The 15760-nt window shown below is 39.6% G+C and overlaps 1 protein-coding gene across 2 annotated transcripts in view; it reads right to left on the minus strand.

Moving 5' to 3' along the window:
• st3gal3b (ST3 beta-galactoside alpha-2,3-sialyltransferase 3b) overlaps positions 1-15760 on the minus strand; it is a 108193-nt gene that overhangs the window by 46892 nt on the left and 45541 nt on the right. For both annotated transcript variants that reach the window (XM_038269953.1, XM_038269952.1), the window contains one exon: positions 10808-10902. In XM_038269953.1, the coding sequence (XP_038125881.1) occupies positions 10808-10902 (95 nt within the window). The remainder of the gene's footprint in view (positions 1-10807; positions 10903-15760) is intronic.

Consider the following 15760-nt stretch of genomic DNA (forward strand, 5'->3'; position numbering starts at 1 on the left):
CCGATCGGTCCGGGCTTTTTTTTTTCTTTATATGTAAAAAGAAAAGGCAAAAAAAGATAAGAAAATGGTTCTAAATGAGTGTCAGGCTAGTTGACACGGATAAACTGGAGAACAACAGAGATGGCGTGACGCAGGCTGTTAGCTAGCAATGCGTACAGACTTTAAAGTTGTGTAAAAAAAACTAAATCAGAAAAACATGCAACACAGCAACCCAAGCTAACTCTAACAAGAAAAGTAAATAACTTCAAAAATATAACAAGCAAATCCAAATCAGAAAAATAAGACATGAAATTAACTTCATAAGGAAAACAAAAGGCCACATTACCACAATAATGTTTAACTATGTGCTAAGCTTTATTGGCAAGGATCACATCAAAATTTTATCTGTCTTCAGGGATTCATTTGGAAAATATAAATGCTGTATGAGTTCATTTTCCTGCTGCTTTACCTTGATAAGCATAGATTGTGTGATGGCCGCATCTGCAACCATACAACAAATGGTCTGGTAGTTCTTTCATTAAATAAATCTTATATTTTACTGTACTGTATTTCATTTTTCTTTTTTTTTTTTTTTTTACTTTTACATTTAGTTGTCTCATTTTGTAATTTCTTGCTTTTTTGTACCATAATATATTTTTCATTTGAGTTGCCAGTTCCTGGGAGGCTGTCGTGAGTGTAGCCAGTAAAGGAAAGGAGGTCCCATCTGAAAAGGATCTCCTCATTGACGTGGAGGCCAAGTTGGACTCTTCCACTTACTTTTAGAAGGGGTGTAGGAAGGCTTTAGGTTTCTGTATTTGATTTTATTTTCTATAATTAAATTTGGGAAATGTAATTATTGAGGTTCTCTTCCTCATAAGTTGCTGACTTAGTATGGTTCAGCTTTCAGTTTGGTCTTTTGTTGTAGTTTTGTTTAGGCAAATGTATTCTATGTCAAAATGGTCTGAACAACCATTATATATATATATATATATATATATATATATATATATATATATATATATATATATATATATATATATATATATATATATATATATATATATGTGTGTGTATGTGTTTTCCTTGTGTGTCAGTTAGGTCGCTCTTATGTCAGGTTTGGATTATATTGATTTTTATCATTCGGTTTCCTTGATGGGCCCAGTCTTGTTAGTTTGCTTTATTTACTTTATTTTTTGTTAAATAAATGTACCATTTTTTCCATCAATGAAAAAAAAAAAGTTGTGCACTGCAAAAAATCTAAATTTTCTTTCTTAAAATAAGTGCATTTGTTCTTGAATTGAGGAGGTAAAAGAGACATTTTGCCAATGAAACAAGACAATTTACCCTTAAAATAAGAAAACACAATTTCATTGTCTTATTTTAAGTGCATATTATCCAATTATCTTATTTTATGAGTAAAAATACTCATTCCATTGGCAAACTTTCTCATTTACCTACTCAAATTAAAGGTGGATATACTTAATTAAAGACATTTTTACTTTTTTCTAGAATGTTTTTGCAGTGCATATTTAAATGTCAAATCATTCTGGCTTAAACGTGTATATAAATGTACTCTTTATCAGAGCATATTGTCCCAAAAGTAAGAAAATTTCTATTTAAAAAAAAAAAATCCTGTCTTAAAATCTGCCCAAAACTGGCACCTTACTGGGATGGAGTCTGTCAGAGCATCCGGAAGATTTTTGGATATATTATCCCCAAAGAGCCCAGAATTCTTCTGCTGGGGCTGAAATCTGGTTTTCAAAAGTGTTTTAAAAAGAAGATCAGTATATTTTAGGACTTTATTTTCGTAATATTACAACTTTATTCTCGTAATGTTATGAATTAATTCTCAAAATAAATAAAAAAATCTCCAACCTGGCCCTAATACTTCATAGAAGTATTGAGCTGGAAGTATAGAGAATTTGGTCTGTGAAACAGTTTGCATGCAATTCAAAAAAAGACAAATTTGGAAGAAAAATAAATTGGAAGAAAATCTAATAAAACAGGAAGGTTTCTTTTAAACCCTACTTTTGTCAAAAAGTTTGTTACAGTTTTTTTTCTGCACTACTGCAAACATGTTTTTAGCTTGCAGCAATAATGAAGTAAAATGTACTCCATATCAAGCTAAAATTAGGCTTTATTTTTGTAATATTACAACTTTATTCTCGTAATGTTACGACTTCATTCTCAGAATAAATAAAAAAAATCTCCAACCTGGCCCTAATACTTCATAGAAGTATTGAGCTGGAAGTATAGAGAATTTGGTCTGTGAAACAGTTTGCATGCAATAAAAAAAGACAAATTTGGAAGAAAAATGAATTGGAAAAAAAAATCAAATAAAACAGCAAAGTTTCTTTTAAACCCTTCTTTTGTCAAAAAGTTTGTTATAGTTTCTTTTCTGCACTACTGGAAAACGTGTTGTTAGCTTGCAGCAATAATGAAGTAAAATGTTCTCCATATGGAGGTAAACTAAGGCTTTATTTGCCATCTAAAGGAATAATCGATATAGTTTCAAAGGACCTCTGAGAACCAAAGGAGAGGAGCCCAAACAAACAGCAGAGGTGATAATAAAACACGGAGGGAGGGAGGAGGATGAAGGACATTACGTCCCGTTCACCCTGACCAAAGGTCCTGATTAACCTACAGCGCCGCGGCTCACTGTTTGGATGTGGTGTCGATGTCTGCCATCAAGCATCACCCCGAGCAGCATAAACACCAGGAAGAGGACCACACCTGGATTCAGGCGGGTGGAAAAAAAAAAAAAAAAAGGTGACAAATCACAGGAGGAATACATAGAAGCTAATTGTTTTATGTATGAGGTAAACATTTCAGACAAGTATGTCTCAAAGGCCGAGCCGAAGACGAATGGGGTGCTGTCCCAGACTGGTAGGTATGTTTGAAAAAAAAAAGGTCTTTAACGGAACCACAGAAGGAGCTTCAAACAACACACAAACAGACACGTTTAAAAAAAGAGCGCCCTGAACAATTCGAAGAATCTGTTTCATCAGTTGATGACTAAAGGCTGGAGAACAGAGAGCTGAACCAAAGCAAGTCAACACAGGGACATCGATGCTCCTCAGCCTGAAGAACTAAATCTGGGAACTATTTTACTCTGCATTAGTTCAGGGTTCCTACAGCATAAGACAAGTTAAACTTTTTAAGACTTTTTAATGCCACTTAAAATAAAAAATTAAGACCAAATTCACAAGAAACACAAGAAAAACCTGCTTGCGACAACTTAACCCAAAGGTTTATTTTAACATAAACCACTGCACTAATGTTTCAAATGTTGAAAAGCTTCCCATACAGGAAGAAAGCTAAAAACACACAAATGACAGATATATTTGAACAATTATTTAACTGAATTCACAAACTTTGTTTTAGCAGGAAACAAAACAAATCAGTTTTAAAGCCCCAACATAACCAGTGCTAAGTCTTTTTTGCAGCTATTTTTCTTTGTATGGTTTTCTTAGTATGCCTGATTTGGTGATAAGTGGAGGCGTTGCAGAGACAAGGGTGGAACTAAACTGAGAAATACCGGCTGTTTCTCTGTAACTCCATTTTGACGCTTTGTGTTTCGTGCTTCGCATGTGCGACTCCACTGCCTTCATTCCCATCGTTCTGAGCTTGAATGACTTCTAGCACTAAATCCACTGAGCCTCATGTATGTTCCCTGGTTTTAGCCATGGAGGAAACTCTTGGCTGGAGACTATTTTGGTTACATTTACACTTACCGTAAATTCCGGACTATAAGCCGCTACTTTTTTCCCGCTGTGGCCTATAATACAGTGCGGCTAATACATGTTTTTTTTTCATGCCGCGAAAAACAAAGTATTTGCAACCACTGGACATCAGTGTGAACCGTGCATTTAAAGTGGCACTGCGCAGTGAGCGGGAGACGTGGACGACCAGTGGCGAGAAATCCTTCACCAAAACTGGCTGCATGCGAAGGGCATCTTTCACTGATGTCTGCCAGTGGGTTCTCAATGCATGAAACCGTGCGAAAACATCCAGCATCACCTGCGGGTTTCAGAAGGCTGGGCTGCTGTGGGATGAAGAGGACCGTGACAGCGGCAAGGATGAGACTGAAGTCAGTGACGGCATCCTGAAGCTGTTCCATTCAGACACCGAGGAAGAGGACTTTGAGGGTTTTAGTGCGCAGGAGGAAGAAGGAAGTGATTAATGACTTTTCCTGGTCGGCTGCAATGTTCTGTGCGTTGTTAAATTAAAAGTACCGGTATATGCAGCGTATTTTGCGTGTTACCGACACATACGTATATTTAAATGTGTTACAGGTAGTTTGAAAAAAAAAAAAGTATTCATAATATGTACCATATTTGTTTGTTTTATTATACGGATTAAATCAAACGTTAAAAAAATGCTCACGTGTAATATCTTTATTTCTAAATATCTCATACAATGTGGGAAACCTGCGGCTTAAAAATTTGGTGCGGCTTATAAAAGCACAAAATTGATTTTCTTTCTAAAATTAGAGCGTGTGGCTTGTAATCAGGTGCGCTCTATAGTCCGGAATTTACGGTAATTTAAAACTATTTTCTAGACAAAAAGTTAATGGAGCATCTCCCAAATGTCCCGGCCGCAACAACGCTTTTATTGGTTCCGCTATCGGGACGGAACCAATAATGGTGAGCCGTTATTCTTTTAAATAATAATAAATAAAAAAAAAAAAAAATTTTTTATGTTTTATTTAGATTACAAAAATAAATTGTAATAAAATAGTATACCCAAAACATGATTAGCCTTCATTTTCTACTCACCCCCATGCTGAACAACACTCTGGAGTACTTTTTTGATATCTCAAATGCATCTGGAGATTCAAATAATGGAGGTCTATGGCGCCCGAGGCAGAAAGGTCCATAAAAGTCCACAAAAAACGTGTCAATATTCCTCCATACTGCTCGTCCAATGTATTCCAAGTGTCCTGAGTGGGTAGCGTCCAGAATTTACTCGAAACGAAGTCATTTAGAATGTTTTTAGAGCATAAACAGTAGTGTATAGGATTTCCTAAAAGCGCGCGCCAGCGCGTTCAGGACGCTACGGAAGCCGGCAGACCAAACCAGATGAAAGTGTGCATTCAGCGTCTGCTCTGCCGATAATGCAAGTGTAGAAGAGGAAATGTGCTGTTTACCTGTGCAAAGAAAGAAACAACGAAAGAAAAATGTCTGAGGACTAGGGTTGTCAAAAGTATCGATACTAAAATGTTGTATCCGGATTCAATACTTGTTTTTAAAAGTATCGATACAGTGCCACCACCAGTGGCATCTAAGCAGTCATTCATCTAAAGTGTAGAATAGAGGAAAATGTACTTTCAGGACACTGTGTGATTGAATAATTCTACGCACTTTTCAGTTTCAGACTTTTTTTTTGTAACAGGTGCAGCTGCTGAGAATTATTTTTGTTTCTTAACTGGTTTGGCTAGTGTCATTGTTATGTGTGCAAAGCATAGCCAAGTAAGGAACACTTAATTTTAATTTTATAAGTTTTTTTTATCAAGCTTGCTTAATATTGTGCACAGCATACAACCTTTATTGTATTTATTTATTGTATTTTATTTATTAATGAAAATATTTCTGTAGAATTTTGGAGTCTTTGTTTTTATCCTTGTGGTATCGAAAATGGTATCGAGTATCGAATATTTTCCTTAGTATCGGTATCGAGTTGAAAAGTTTAGTATCGTGACAACCCTACTGAGGACTTCAGTGTTGAGGAAGAGCATGAGTTCTTTGCTGAGCTGAATGCGCACTTTCATCTGGTTTGGTCTGCCGCGGTTTCCGTAGACTCGTGAACGCGCTTTTAGGAAATCCTATACACTACTGTTTATGCTCTAAAAACATTCTAAATGACTTCGTTTCGAGTAAATTATGGACGCTACCCACTCAGGACACTTGGAATACATTGGACGAGCAGTATGGAGGAATATTGACACGTTTTTTGTGGACTTTTATGGACCTTTCTGCCTCGGGCGCCATAGACCTCCATTATTTGAATGTCAGCAGACAGCAAGAAGCCTCCCAGATCTCCAGATGCATTTGAGATATCAAAAAAGTACTCCAGAGTGTTGTTCAGCATGGGGGTGAGTAGAAAATGAAGGCTAATCATGTTTTGGGTGTACTATTCCTTTAAGATGAAATAAAGTTTTTGTCTGTCTTGAACCCCAGTGGGCCTCAGCAGATGGCCGCTCACACTGAGCCTGGTTCTGCTGGAGGTTTCTTCCTGTTCAAAGGGAGTTTTTCCTCTCCACTGTCGCTACAAGCATGCTTAGTGTGAGGGATTGCTGAAGAGTCAATGAGTCGATGCAATCAGCTGGTTTTCCTTAGATAGAAAACTTTGAATCAATCTGACTGGATGATCTGGTGAACTGGAAAGTGCCTTGAGATGACAGGATGTGAATTGGAGCTATATAAATAAACTGAATTGAAATACATTAGCTAGAACTCCTTAAGTGGAAAAGTTTGAGTTTCACCTGCCTTAATTTATAAAAAAATGAAACCAGTGAATGATGATGTAAATGTGATAAGAGGGAACTCCCTCCCAAAGGACACATCTTATTTTGCTATAAAAGACGACCGGTTTCTCAGGCTGTGGAGGACGAGTGGCACAGATACCTCTCGGAACAATAACTAGTAAAAATAAACTCCCGCCCTGCGCGGCCGCTTCGTGTTCCCAATTTGGAATCCTTTGTGGCGTTCTATTCAACAACCACACGTATCGTCTCTCCACATGAGTACAGCTCAAAGGGAAAAGGCCCGCTGCCATCACAGTCCGTGGAGAAAACAGAAACCAGGTGTAACGCTCCCTTTCATAATGGCTTCTGTGTAGGAGTGTGTGTTTCAGCGTTCAGCCTGCACACAAAGGTAACATTCACAGCGCCTCCTGCGTGGAAGTATTGGAAACATGCGAAAGAGATTAATGTTATCTACTCAGTTCCCATGGTGCTATCTGCTGGGAAGATACCCTGACTGCTGCGGCGCGTTAGGATCAACCGACAAGCAGCAGCGTTGCAGCTCCAGTGTCGGAAGAACATCGGGTTCCTGGTTAAAGGAATTATAGTAAACACCCCCCCCTCCCACCCGTTATTTCAAACAGGAGCCTGCAGTTCTCTGTGTTGAGGGAAAACACTTGGACATGCTGCTGTCAGAGCTGGACCCTGGTATGTTGAGACGGGAGCCAAACTGATAGCAAACAAGACAACACGACGCCCTACGCCGCCTGCCGCTCGATAACCACAACTATGCTCTGAAACGTTAAGAATATGGCTTCACGGTGATTACACTGACAAAATGAAGACGTTTATTTAAAGGAAAACTCACCCCAAATAAGCATTTTGCCAATCGATCCAACACTGCAAAAAATCTAAATCTAGATAAGTCATCTTTTTCTTAAAATAAGTGAATTTGTTCTTGAATTGAGGAGGTAAAAGAGACATTCTGCCAATGAAACAAGACAATTTACCCTTAAAATAAGAAAACACAATTGCATTGACTTATTTCAAGTACATATTATCTAATTATCTTATTTTAAGAGTAAAATTACTCATTCAATTGGCAAACTTTCTCATTTACCTACTCAAATTAAGGGTAAATACACTTAATTAAGGACTTTTTTACGTATTTCTAGATCGTTTTTGCAGTGAACAGCCGACGATCTGATGCATCGATATGTCTGCAAGAGAATCAATTCATGTTTTTTTTTCCTCCGGCCTATTTTTATCCATTTGCTCCTGGATGTAATTGTCCCTCCCGTGCTGCGGTGGCGCTAAACCTATTTTGCCCTCCTACCTCGCTTCCTGGTTATACTCTTACAGCAGTGTGTTGCAGGGAGCTTGATGCAGACATTTTTGATTTATGCTCAATATTGAAGCGTGGTCTGTGCTACACGCTGTGGGTCTAGATACGGCCGAGGCGGCGAGGAAGTGGGGGCGAGTTTAGTCCGATGACGGAGGGACATGAGGGCCAAAAAGAGCGGAGATCCAGGTGGAAAAAGGGTCCCAGCGTTCTCGCGCACCTCGCTCTTCTAGCGGGTCAAACTTCACAAGTTCTTTTCAGCAATTTCGGTCATAAAAACAAACCAAGCTGGCCTCCTGTCTGCGGTCAGCTACAATTTGGGAGAGGAGCAGCGGAGCGTCTGTGGAGGGGGGGGACGTCTGGAGCCGAGGTATTGCATTGCACTCATTGCACTGATTATGTGCAGTATTTTTTGATGCAAAGCCTTTCAGAATCTATAACGCAGGGGGATTATTATTTATCAGTTAATAAGGTTTTAATAGATATAGGTGGAGTACAATTTTTCTGCTTCTGTTATTTGCTGTTGTTTCTCAAATAAAATGTATAACGATATTACAGCTTTCATTGATTTATTTCAAATTTGAAACATTTTCTAGCCTGTAAGGTTAAAAAAAAGATGAAAAGAAAAAAATGAACCAATTAATTGAATCGAATCGTGAAGTACTGCTTTAAAGAGTCTGATGAAAACTGTTCACTTATCAACTTATTAAACCTCGCCCGCTCAGAGGTGGTCAGTTGCCGTATTTTACGGACTATAAGCTGCTAGTTTTTTTTTCCCGCAGCTTTGGACCATGCAGCTTATAAGAAGATGCAGCTTTTCTGTTGATTTTTCCTAACTTCCAGAGGGGGAAGTAAAAGTTGGAAACAGAAGAATAATGGGCCAATTTTCATTTAGCACAAGAACATGCTAGCAGCAGGTACGACGGAGAACAAATGTCCCTAATTGACACATTTTGACATTTGCCACGTTAAAGAGACCGAGCCAAACTCCTGCAGAGTTTCAGAGACACATTTACCCTACCATCTGAAAACCGACCCATGCCGGTGACGAGCTCGGTTCCTTATGATCATTTACGAACCACGCTAGCACCGTTCCTCGTCTCCTGGTGACGATCTAAGCAAGCAAAACAACATGGCGGCACCCGTAACATTCAGGAAGATTGCAGAGTCATGCTTCTGGGAAGTGGATACGACAAACGATCGTCTAATCAGGGTTTCTGGACAAAGGAAACGATGACAGACGTTGAGGTTCATCGCACTGCTAAGCAGAATCATCACTGGAAATCGTGCGGCGCGGAAGGGAAGCTTGGATTTCTATGAATATCTGAAGATTCATGATTACAGAGGCGGACTGTAATTATTTCAATTCAGTTTATTTATATAGCGCCAAATTCACAACACATGTCATCTTAAGTCACTTTACAGTTCAACCAGATCATACAGTCAAATTGATACAAAGTTTTCCATCTAAGGAAAACCAGTTTATTGCATCGATTCATTGACTCAAATACAATCCCTCACACTAAGCATGCTTGTAGCGACAGTGGAGAGGAAAAACTCCCTTTGAACAGGAAGAAACCTCCAGCAGAACCAGGCTCAGTGTGAGCGGCCATCTGCTGAGGCCCACTGGGGTTCAAGGAGACAGAAGCAGAGACACAGAAAGCAGCTGTAAAAGGCGGCCCCGTCCAGGAAACACACAGCCAGGCAGACGAGCTCCGAGCCAGCTCCCATGTCAGAGGATGAAGAGAGCACATTCACTCAGTCACGGTCAGAGAAACAGGACTACACTGGAATTATCTGATAATCAATTAATTATCGGATAGCCAAAGGTTCCTTAAATAATACTTTTTATTAAATTAAACCAGGTGAAACTAAAACTGTTCCACTTCTGGACAGAGCGTGTTAACAGAAAAAAATATTTATCTGAAAAGCAAAATGTTTATAGATTTTTTACAATCTTGGTATAATTCCTGCTCTAAGAGGGTCTCTCTGTCAGCTAAAGGCTTGTTTTACAGTCTCTATACTCCAGTTAATGATTAATCCATTACTAAATAGTTGATGATTATTTCAATAATCGATTAATCACGATCGCTTCAGCCCAAGGTTAGAGCAAAGAAAAATTGTAAATAAAATATTGGTTCAAACTTGCCCTTTTCCTGTTGGAAGAAGACTCTGATAAAAAAAATAAAAAAAAGATTTATTCAAAGTTTTCAAAACCTCCAAACTAGAAACTGACTGTATATTCCCTTTCTTTTTGTTACTAATCTCTTAGTTTTTCTGTCTAATTACAGGTTTCCTGCCATGACAGGCTTCACTAAACTATGACATCATGAAGATACCGTGTTTATGAAAGAGACGGAGCATTTTTTATTCAGCCTTCCTGGATTACATCAACAGTTTGCCCACAATCATCATCAGCAGAGGGAACATTCTGCCGTCATCTCCTCGGCAGACAGTCAAACATCTCCTCCGAACCTTTGTGCTTGTAGGGTCATCCATCCCACTCAGCTGGCAGCTATCTGAGCCGTGATGAATGTGGAAAACCCACCCAAGTTAGGAGCCTTTCTGTTTTCAATCGCTCTCTGTTGATACAGGATCTGATAAGAAGTTTTCCAACAGACAGACTGGACACTTTTTTTTTGTTGCTTTTTAATGCCAACCGAAGGTCGGATCCAAAAGAGACCAGCCACTGGAACCGACCCAGCAGCCAAACAATACCTGAGCCTGTGCGACATGAGGGACGGATGAGGCAACATTTCTAAACAGTCCATAAATAAACTGATTGGGGAATTTAACAAACCTTCCCTGCTGCATTATGGTTTGATCATTATGAAACCGAGGGAAAAAATCTAGAGGTGTGCATCAGTAACACATTGTTTATTTCTAACATCTTAGAGGCATCGGACTGCAAAAGTCTGACAACAAAGACGAGGAAACAAACAGGAAACACGAAGATAAATGACTGCTTTGCCTTCTGAGGAGTACAGAACGTCCTCCAACGTGTGAGCGGCAGGATATTTTACCTTGAGTCTTGATGCCAAACGGGGGCAGGAGGTTGCTGAGTTTTGCAAGTCGTTTGAAGTTCCGATCGAGGAACATGGGGGCTGGTTTTACAAATCTGCAACAGAAGGAAAAAAAGAAGAAACGATTCAACAGAGTCAATCTGCAGGTTTACTAGTGGTTTCTAAAAGTAGAATGGGAGGCAGATCTTTTAGTTATCAGGCTCCTCTCCTGTGGAACCAGTTTTAGTCCGTGAGGCAGACACCCTGTCTACTCTTAAGGCCAGGCTTAAAACTTTCCTTTTTGATAAAGCTTCTAGTTAGAGTGGCTCAGGTTATCCTGAGCTATCTCTATAGTTCTGCTGCTATAGGCTTAGACTGCTGGAGGACATAGGGACCCCTTTTTCATCATTCTGCTTCATTCTATCTCTATTCTCCCACTCTGCAGAATCTGTTAGTTCAATCTCTAACGTTCTGCTCTCTCTGCTTTTTCTCATAGTAGCTTCATCTGGTCTGTTCCTGTTTGGCTGTGACTTCATCCTGGAGAGAAACATCAGCTGTGCTGCTGCCATCAACACCTTTCAGAATCAGAATCAGGTTTATTGCCATTGTTAGTGAAGGAGTTCACAAACTAGGATTTTTTTATGGTACAACCGTTCAACATGAAACATGTAATATGGAATAGGTAAATAAAATTATAAAAATATCTAAAACACTGTGGGTATAAGGCAAGCAATAAAATAGACTAATATATACACTTAAGATAGAAATATGGATATAAAATATGAAAAGTAAAATAGCATCTTACAAGGAGTGCAAATAGAGCAGTGTAAATGGCATGGGCAGGTTATAGAGTCTGACATATATTTGTTTATAGATGTTGGAGATCAGCCATATATCGGTTCGGTATATGTTGATTGTTAGCATGACATGTTGGTCGTGTTGCTGTTAGCATAAACAAAACGTGTTGCACAATGCTTGCACACTGTTGCACTTTTATCCAGCCGTCATCGTAGGTCACTCTAAATGCAAAGTGGTCCCATACAGCAGACCTATAAAGTGCTGCTGGCGCGTCTTCCAACTCCTGTTCTTTCCCACTCGCCATACCCACACAATTCTCCACAACAACTGATTTTTTTCTGCTACACCCGGCTACGCTGCTTCGCTTCTTCTTCTTCTTGTTTACTACTGGTGGTTGGCTTTGGTCTCAGTACCGCCACCTTCTGCTCTGGAGTGTAAACGCTTCGTCTATGAGAAAAAGGAGCAGCGCATGAACCGAACGCAACACACCCGAACCAAACCAAGACAGTCGAACCGAATGGGTCGTACGGTTTTCACCCCTAACCGTTCCATCCCTAATATCGATCTACATTTTGTTTTTGTTTTTAAATAGAGGAAGAACTACTATAATTATATTAAGATTGCACATAAATACATTAAGTGTGGGTAAAAAAGGAATTACCTTAGGGTTAGGATGAGGATTAATTCGTTGATAACCTACTGAGCCTACTGGTAGGTAGGAGGCACAAACTGAATCCATCCTATGTGACTGATAACCGCTAATAACAGGCATTTAATGGGACGTTAACATCCAAAGCTCCTGCATGGCTGTGTTTAAACTCTGTTATCACGGGTCTTTATTTTCGGGTCGGTGCGGTCCCGCCCGGGTTTCAAATGGGGATAACTAAGGGTAACCGGTCTGGTCTTGGTTCCGAACTCTACGGGTGCGGCTGGATAGAGTTTTGAAAAATCAGACCCACGCAGGATTCTGCTACACGGAAGATCAATGTTTGCTACATTTTTCAACAAATCTGTTTTCATGTCCAAAGCCCATTTACTCAAAAGTTGAAAACCTTTTTGGGGTAAAGTAAATTGGATTTGCTCCGCATATCCATCTGGAAACCTTCCGTTGAAGTAATTTTGGGAAGGGGCGAAAATACTGGTTAGCTGATTGGCCTATGTTGGTGATAGACGGGCCAAATAAACCAATCAGATCAACGAAGCATATGACGTACTAACAGAGCGACGACGAAGAGGAGCCAATTGATAGATCAAACTCTTGCTGAAACCAGTCGGGAGAAGAGCAAAAACATCTTTTCCTCTGAGAAAAGCCTCCAGGGCAGTTTTTTGCTCTTCTTTCAGTGAAGAAATACTCTGTAATTCCCATAAAACTTGCTCGATAGCCACGCTAACGCTAGTTTCATCGGCTGAAGCCGCCATGTTCTTTAGACTGAACTGTCGCGCTTCTCGTTGCGTCGCACCTCAACCCGCCTCAAAGCCAACGCTGATTGGACGTTCGTTTGGTTAACTGCTCCAAATTTTCTTCAACAGAGAGTCTCCAGACTGATTAGCGAGTGAAATCTTGAAATCTCGCGAGATCAGGATGGTCTCACGAGGCTAGGATTCTGCTACACGGAAGGTCAATGTTTGCTACATTTTTCAACAAATCTGTTTCCATCTCCAAAGCCCATTTACTCAAAATTTGAAAACCTTTTTGGGGTAAAGTAAATCACTTGACTTGAATTTTGTGGTTTCCATAAAAATATACATTCAAAAAAAGAAAGCACTGCGTGGGAACACATATCTCACATAGATTAGATTCTAATTCATTTTTGTGTTAATGCTGTGGTGCTATAAATGTATGGCATTTTACTCATTACTAAAATACTATGATTAGGTGATACTAGCTTGTGTTATTATAAGGTTAGAGGGTCATTTGTTGTCCTGAGATGACCTAACCACAGTGGGCCCATACTTAGAGTTAGCTACTAGTCCTCCATCTTTCTTCTTTCCCCATTCATTCCCACACAAACTAATCTGATGTGTATACAGCCCCTTCCAACACCAGTGTTTTTGTTGTTCTGGGACCGACTTCTTCCAGCATGGCCTCTTCCTTATCCTGTGTGTCCATGGAAGTCTGATTAACGGCAGCTTCGTAATTAAAAGAATCCATTTCCTCCCGAGCTTCGGCTCTGACCCAAGCGCTGGACTGTGTGCCGCTTCCACCGGTGTGACTTCAGGATGGATGTGTGTTTTTATGACCTGCTGTGAGAGCTCCAGGGATGTCAGATGTGTGGAAATGAGGCAGAACATGCCGTTTTTATTCGTAGGTCTACAAGGATCCAGTTTAAATGAATGAAGAAACTGTCTGTTGGCTGAAATCGACTGAATTAAGATGCGACTGGATGGTTATTTTTTTTTTTGCTGATCATGCACGCCTGTATTCACAAAGATTTTCATTGTCCTCTTGGAGTTCTCCAACCAAGCCTAGAAAGTGATTCAGATAATTGCTGAGAGTGACTCCAAAGAAGGAGGGTACCTGAACTCCTATCCTAGCAAATCCAACTCCTTCTCACATATAAAGCCTTAAATGACCAAGCTCCATCTGATATCAGAGATCTGATTGTTCCTTATGTTCCTAACAGAGCACTTTGCTCTCAATCTGCAGGTTTACTAGTGGTTCCTAGAATTTCTAAAAGTAGAATGGGAGGCAGATCTTTTAGTTCTCAGGCTCCTCTCCTGTGGAACCAACTACCAGTTTTAGTCTGTGAGGTAGGGCTGCAACTAACGATTATTTTAAAAATCGATGAATCGGACAAAAAATATTTTTTATATTAACCTCTTTATTCCAAAATAAACATTTTATTCAGAACAAACAAGCACACAAGTACAGGTTGCTCATTAACTGTACTGGTGCAATATGAAAAATAAATGTTTGTGTTAAAACTACGCAAACTTACATGAGAAATGTAGCTGTACATCCACAAAATATAGGGTACTTTGTTTGATAAAGTGCAAAAAAAGGAGTTTTTTTTAGACTAGAAGAGTTCAGCCTTTTAAGACAGGAAAGTACAGCAGTTAAAGTTGCTACTTGAGAAAATACTGAACCATAGAGATAAAAATAGCCCTGTGATTCAAATTATAAATTGTATTTGGAATAAAAATGAGAGAACTAGGGGTGCTAAAAAACACATCCTCCAAAGACAGATATTTACATGGGAATGTGGCAGATAATTAATTGACATATTACTGATCTTGCTGGATTTTATTCTGCTTTACTTCCATAAATTGCAGGATCTTCTTTACTTTATCTTTGCCAGAAGATTTAAACTTTAAAAGCCTTGCCCTCATAATTTGCAAGTTAATTTATTTATAAAGTAAATATAAACGCTGCTTAAGCTAATTCAAATGAAATTAAAAGTAAAATAAGTAGCCAACCTTATCACTGTCTGTAACCTACTAACACGGTAAGGAAAGCATCAGATGAGCTACCTGAGAAACTAACGTAACGTTTCCCCACTTTAAAACCAAAACAAACATGGTGGTTCCGTGCCATGTTAATTTCTTTTGACAAAAGTTGCATGTTATCACTTTTTTCACTTTACAAAGCGCAGGCTATTTTAATTATTGTGGTCAAATTGCGCCGTCAATCCCGGTGCATGCGCGCTTCATTTGCAGTCTGGACGCTGAGGCTCTGACTGCAGCGCTGAGAGGGACTCCTGCGGGAAAACGAGGTTGGTGTGGGGGAGGCGCCCCACGGCAGAGTAGGAACGATACATGCTTTCACGTAAGAGTCTCCAAAAGCCGCCAGTGACACCGAAAAAAGTCGCCAGATTTGTCGCTAGTCGCTTTTTTGAAAAATAGTCGCTGGAGGGGTCTGAAAAGTCGCTGAGTTGGCAACACTGCACCTGCAGCGCTGACTCGCTCTGCCGTGTTTATTTTTTCTTCCTCTTTCAGTCAAGAGGCAGTGATGACGGCGCGGCGGATGACGCATTAATCGCGCGACACAACTAATCGATGAAGAAATTCGTTGCCAACGCTTTTAAAAGTCGATTTTTATCGATTTTATCGATTCGTTGTTGCAGCCCTACTGTGAGGCAGACACCCTGTCTACTTTTAAGGCTAGGCTTAAAACTTTCCTTTTTGATAAAGCTTCTAGTTAGAGTGGTTCAGGTTATCCTGAGCTATCTCTATAGT

This window comes from Cyprinodon tularosa, unplaced genomic scaffold (assembly GCF_016077235.1).
Source record: "Cyprinodon tularosa strain WSP-4 unplaced genomic scaffold, ASM1607723v1 ctg744, whole genome shotgun sequence".
Lineage (NCBI taxonomy): Eukaryota > Metazoa > Chordata > Actinopteri > Cyprinodontiformes > Cyprinodontidae > Cyprinodon > Cyprinodon tularosa.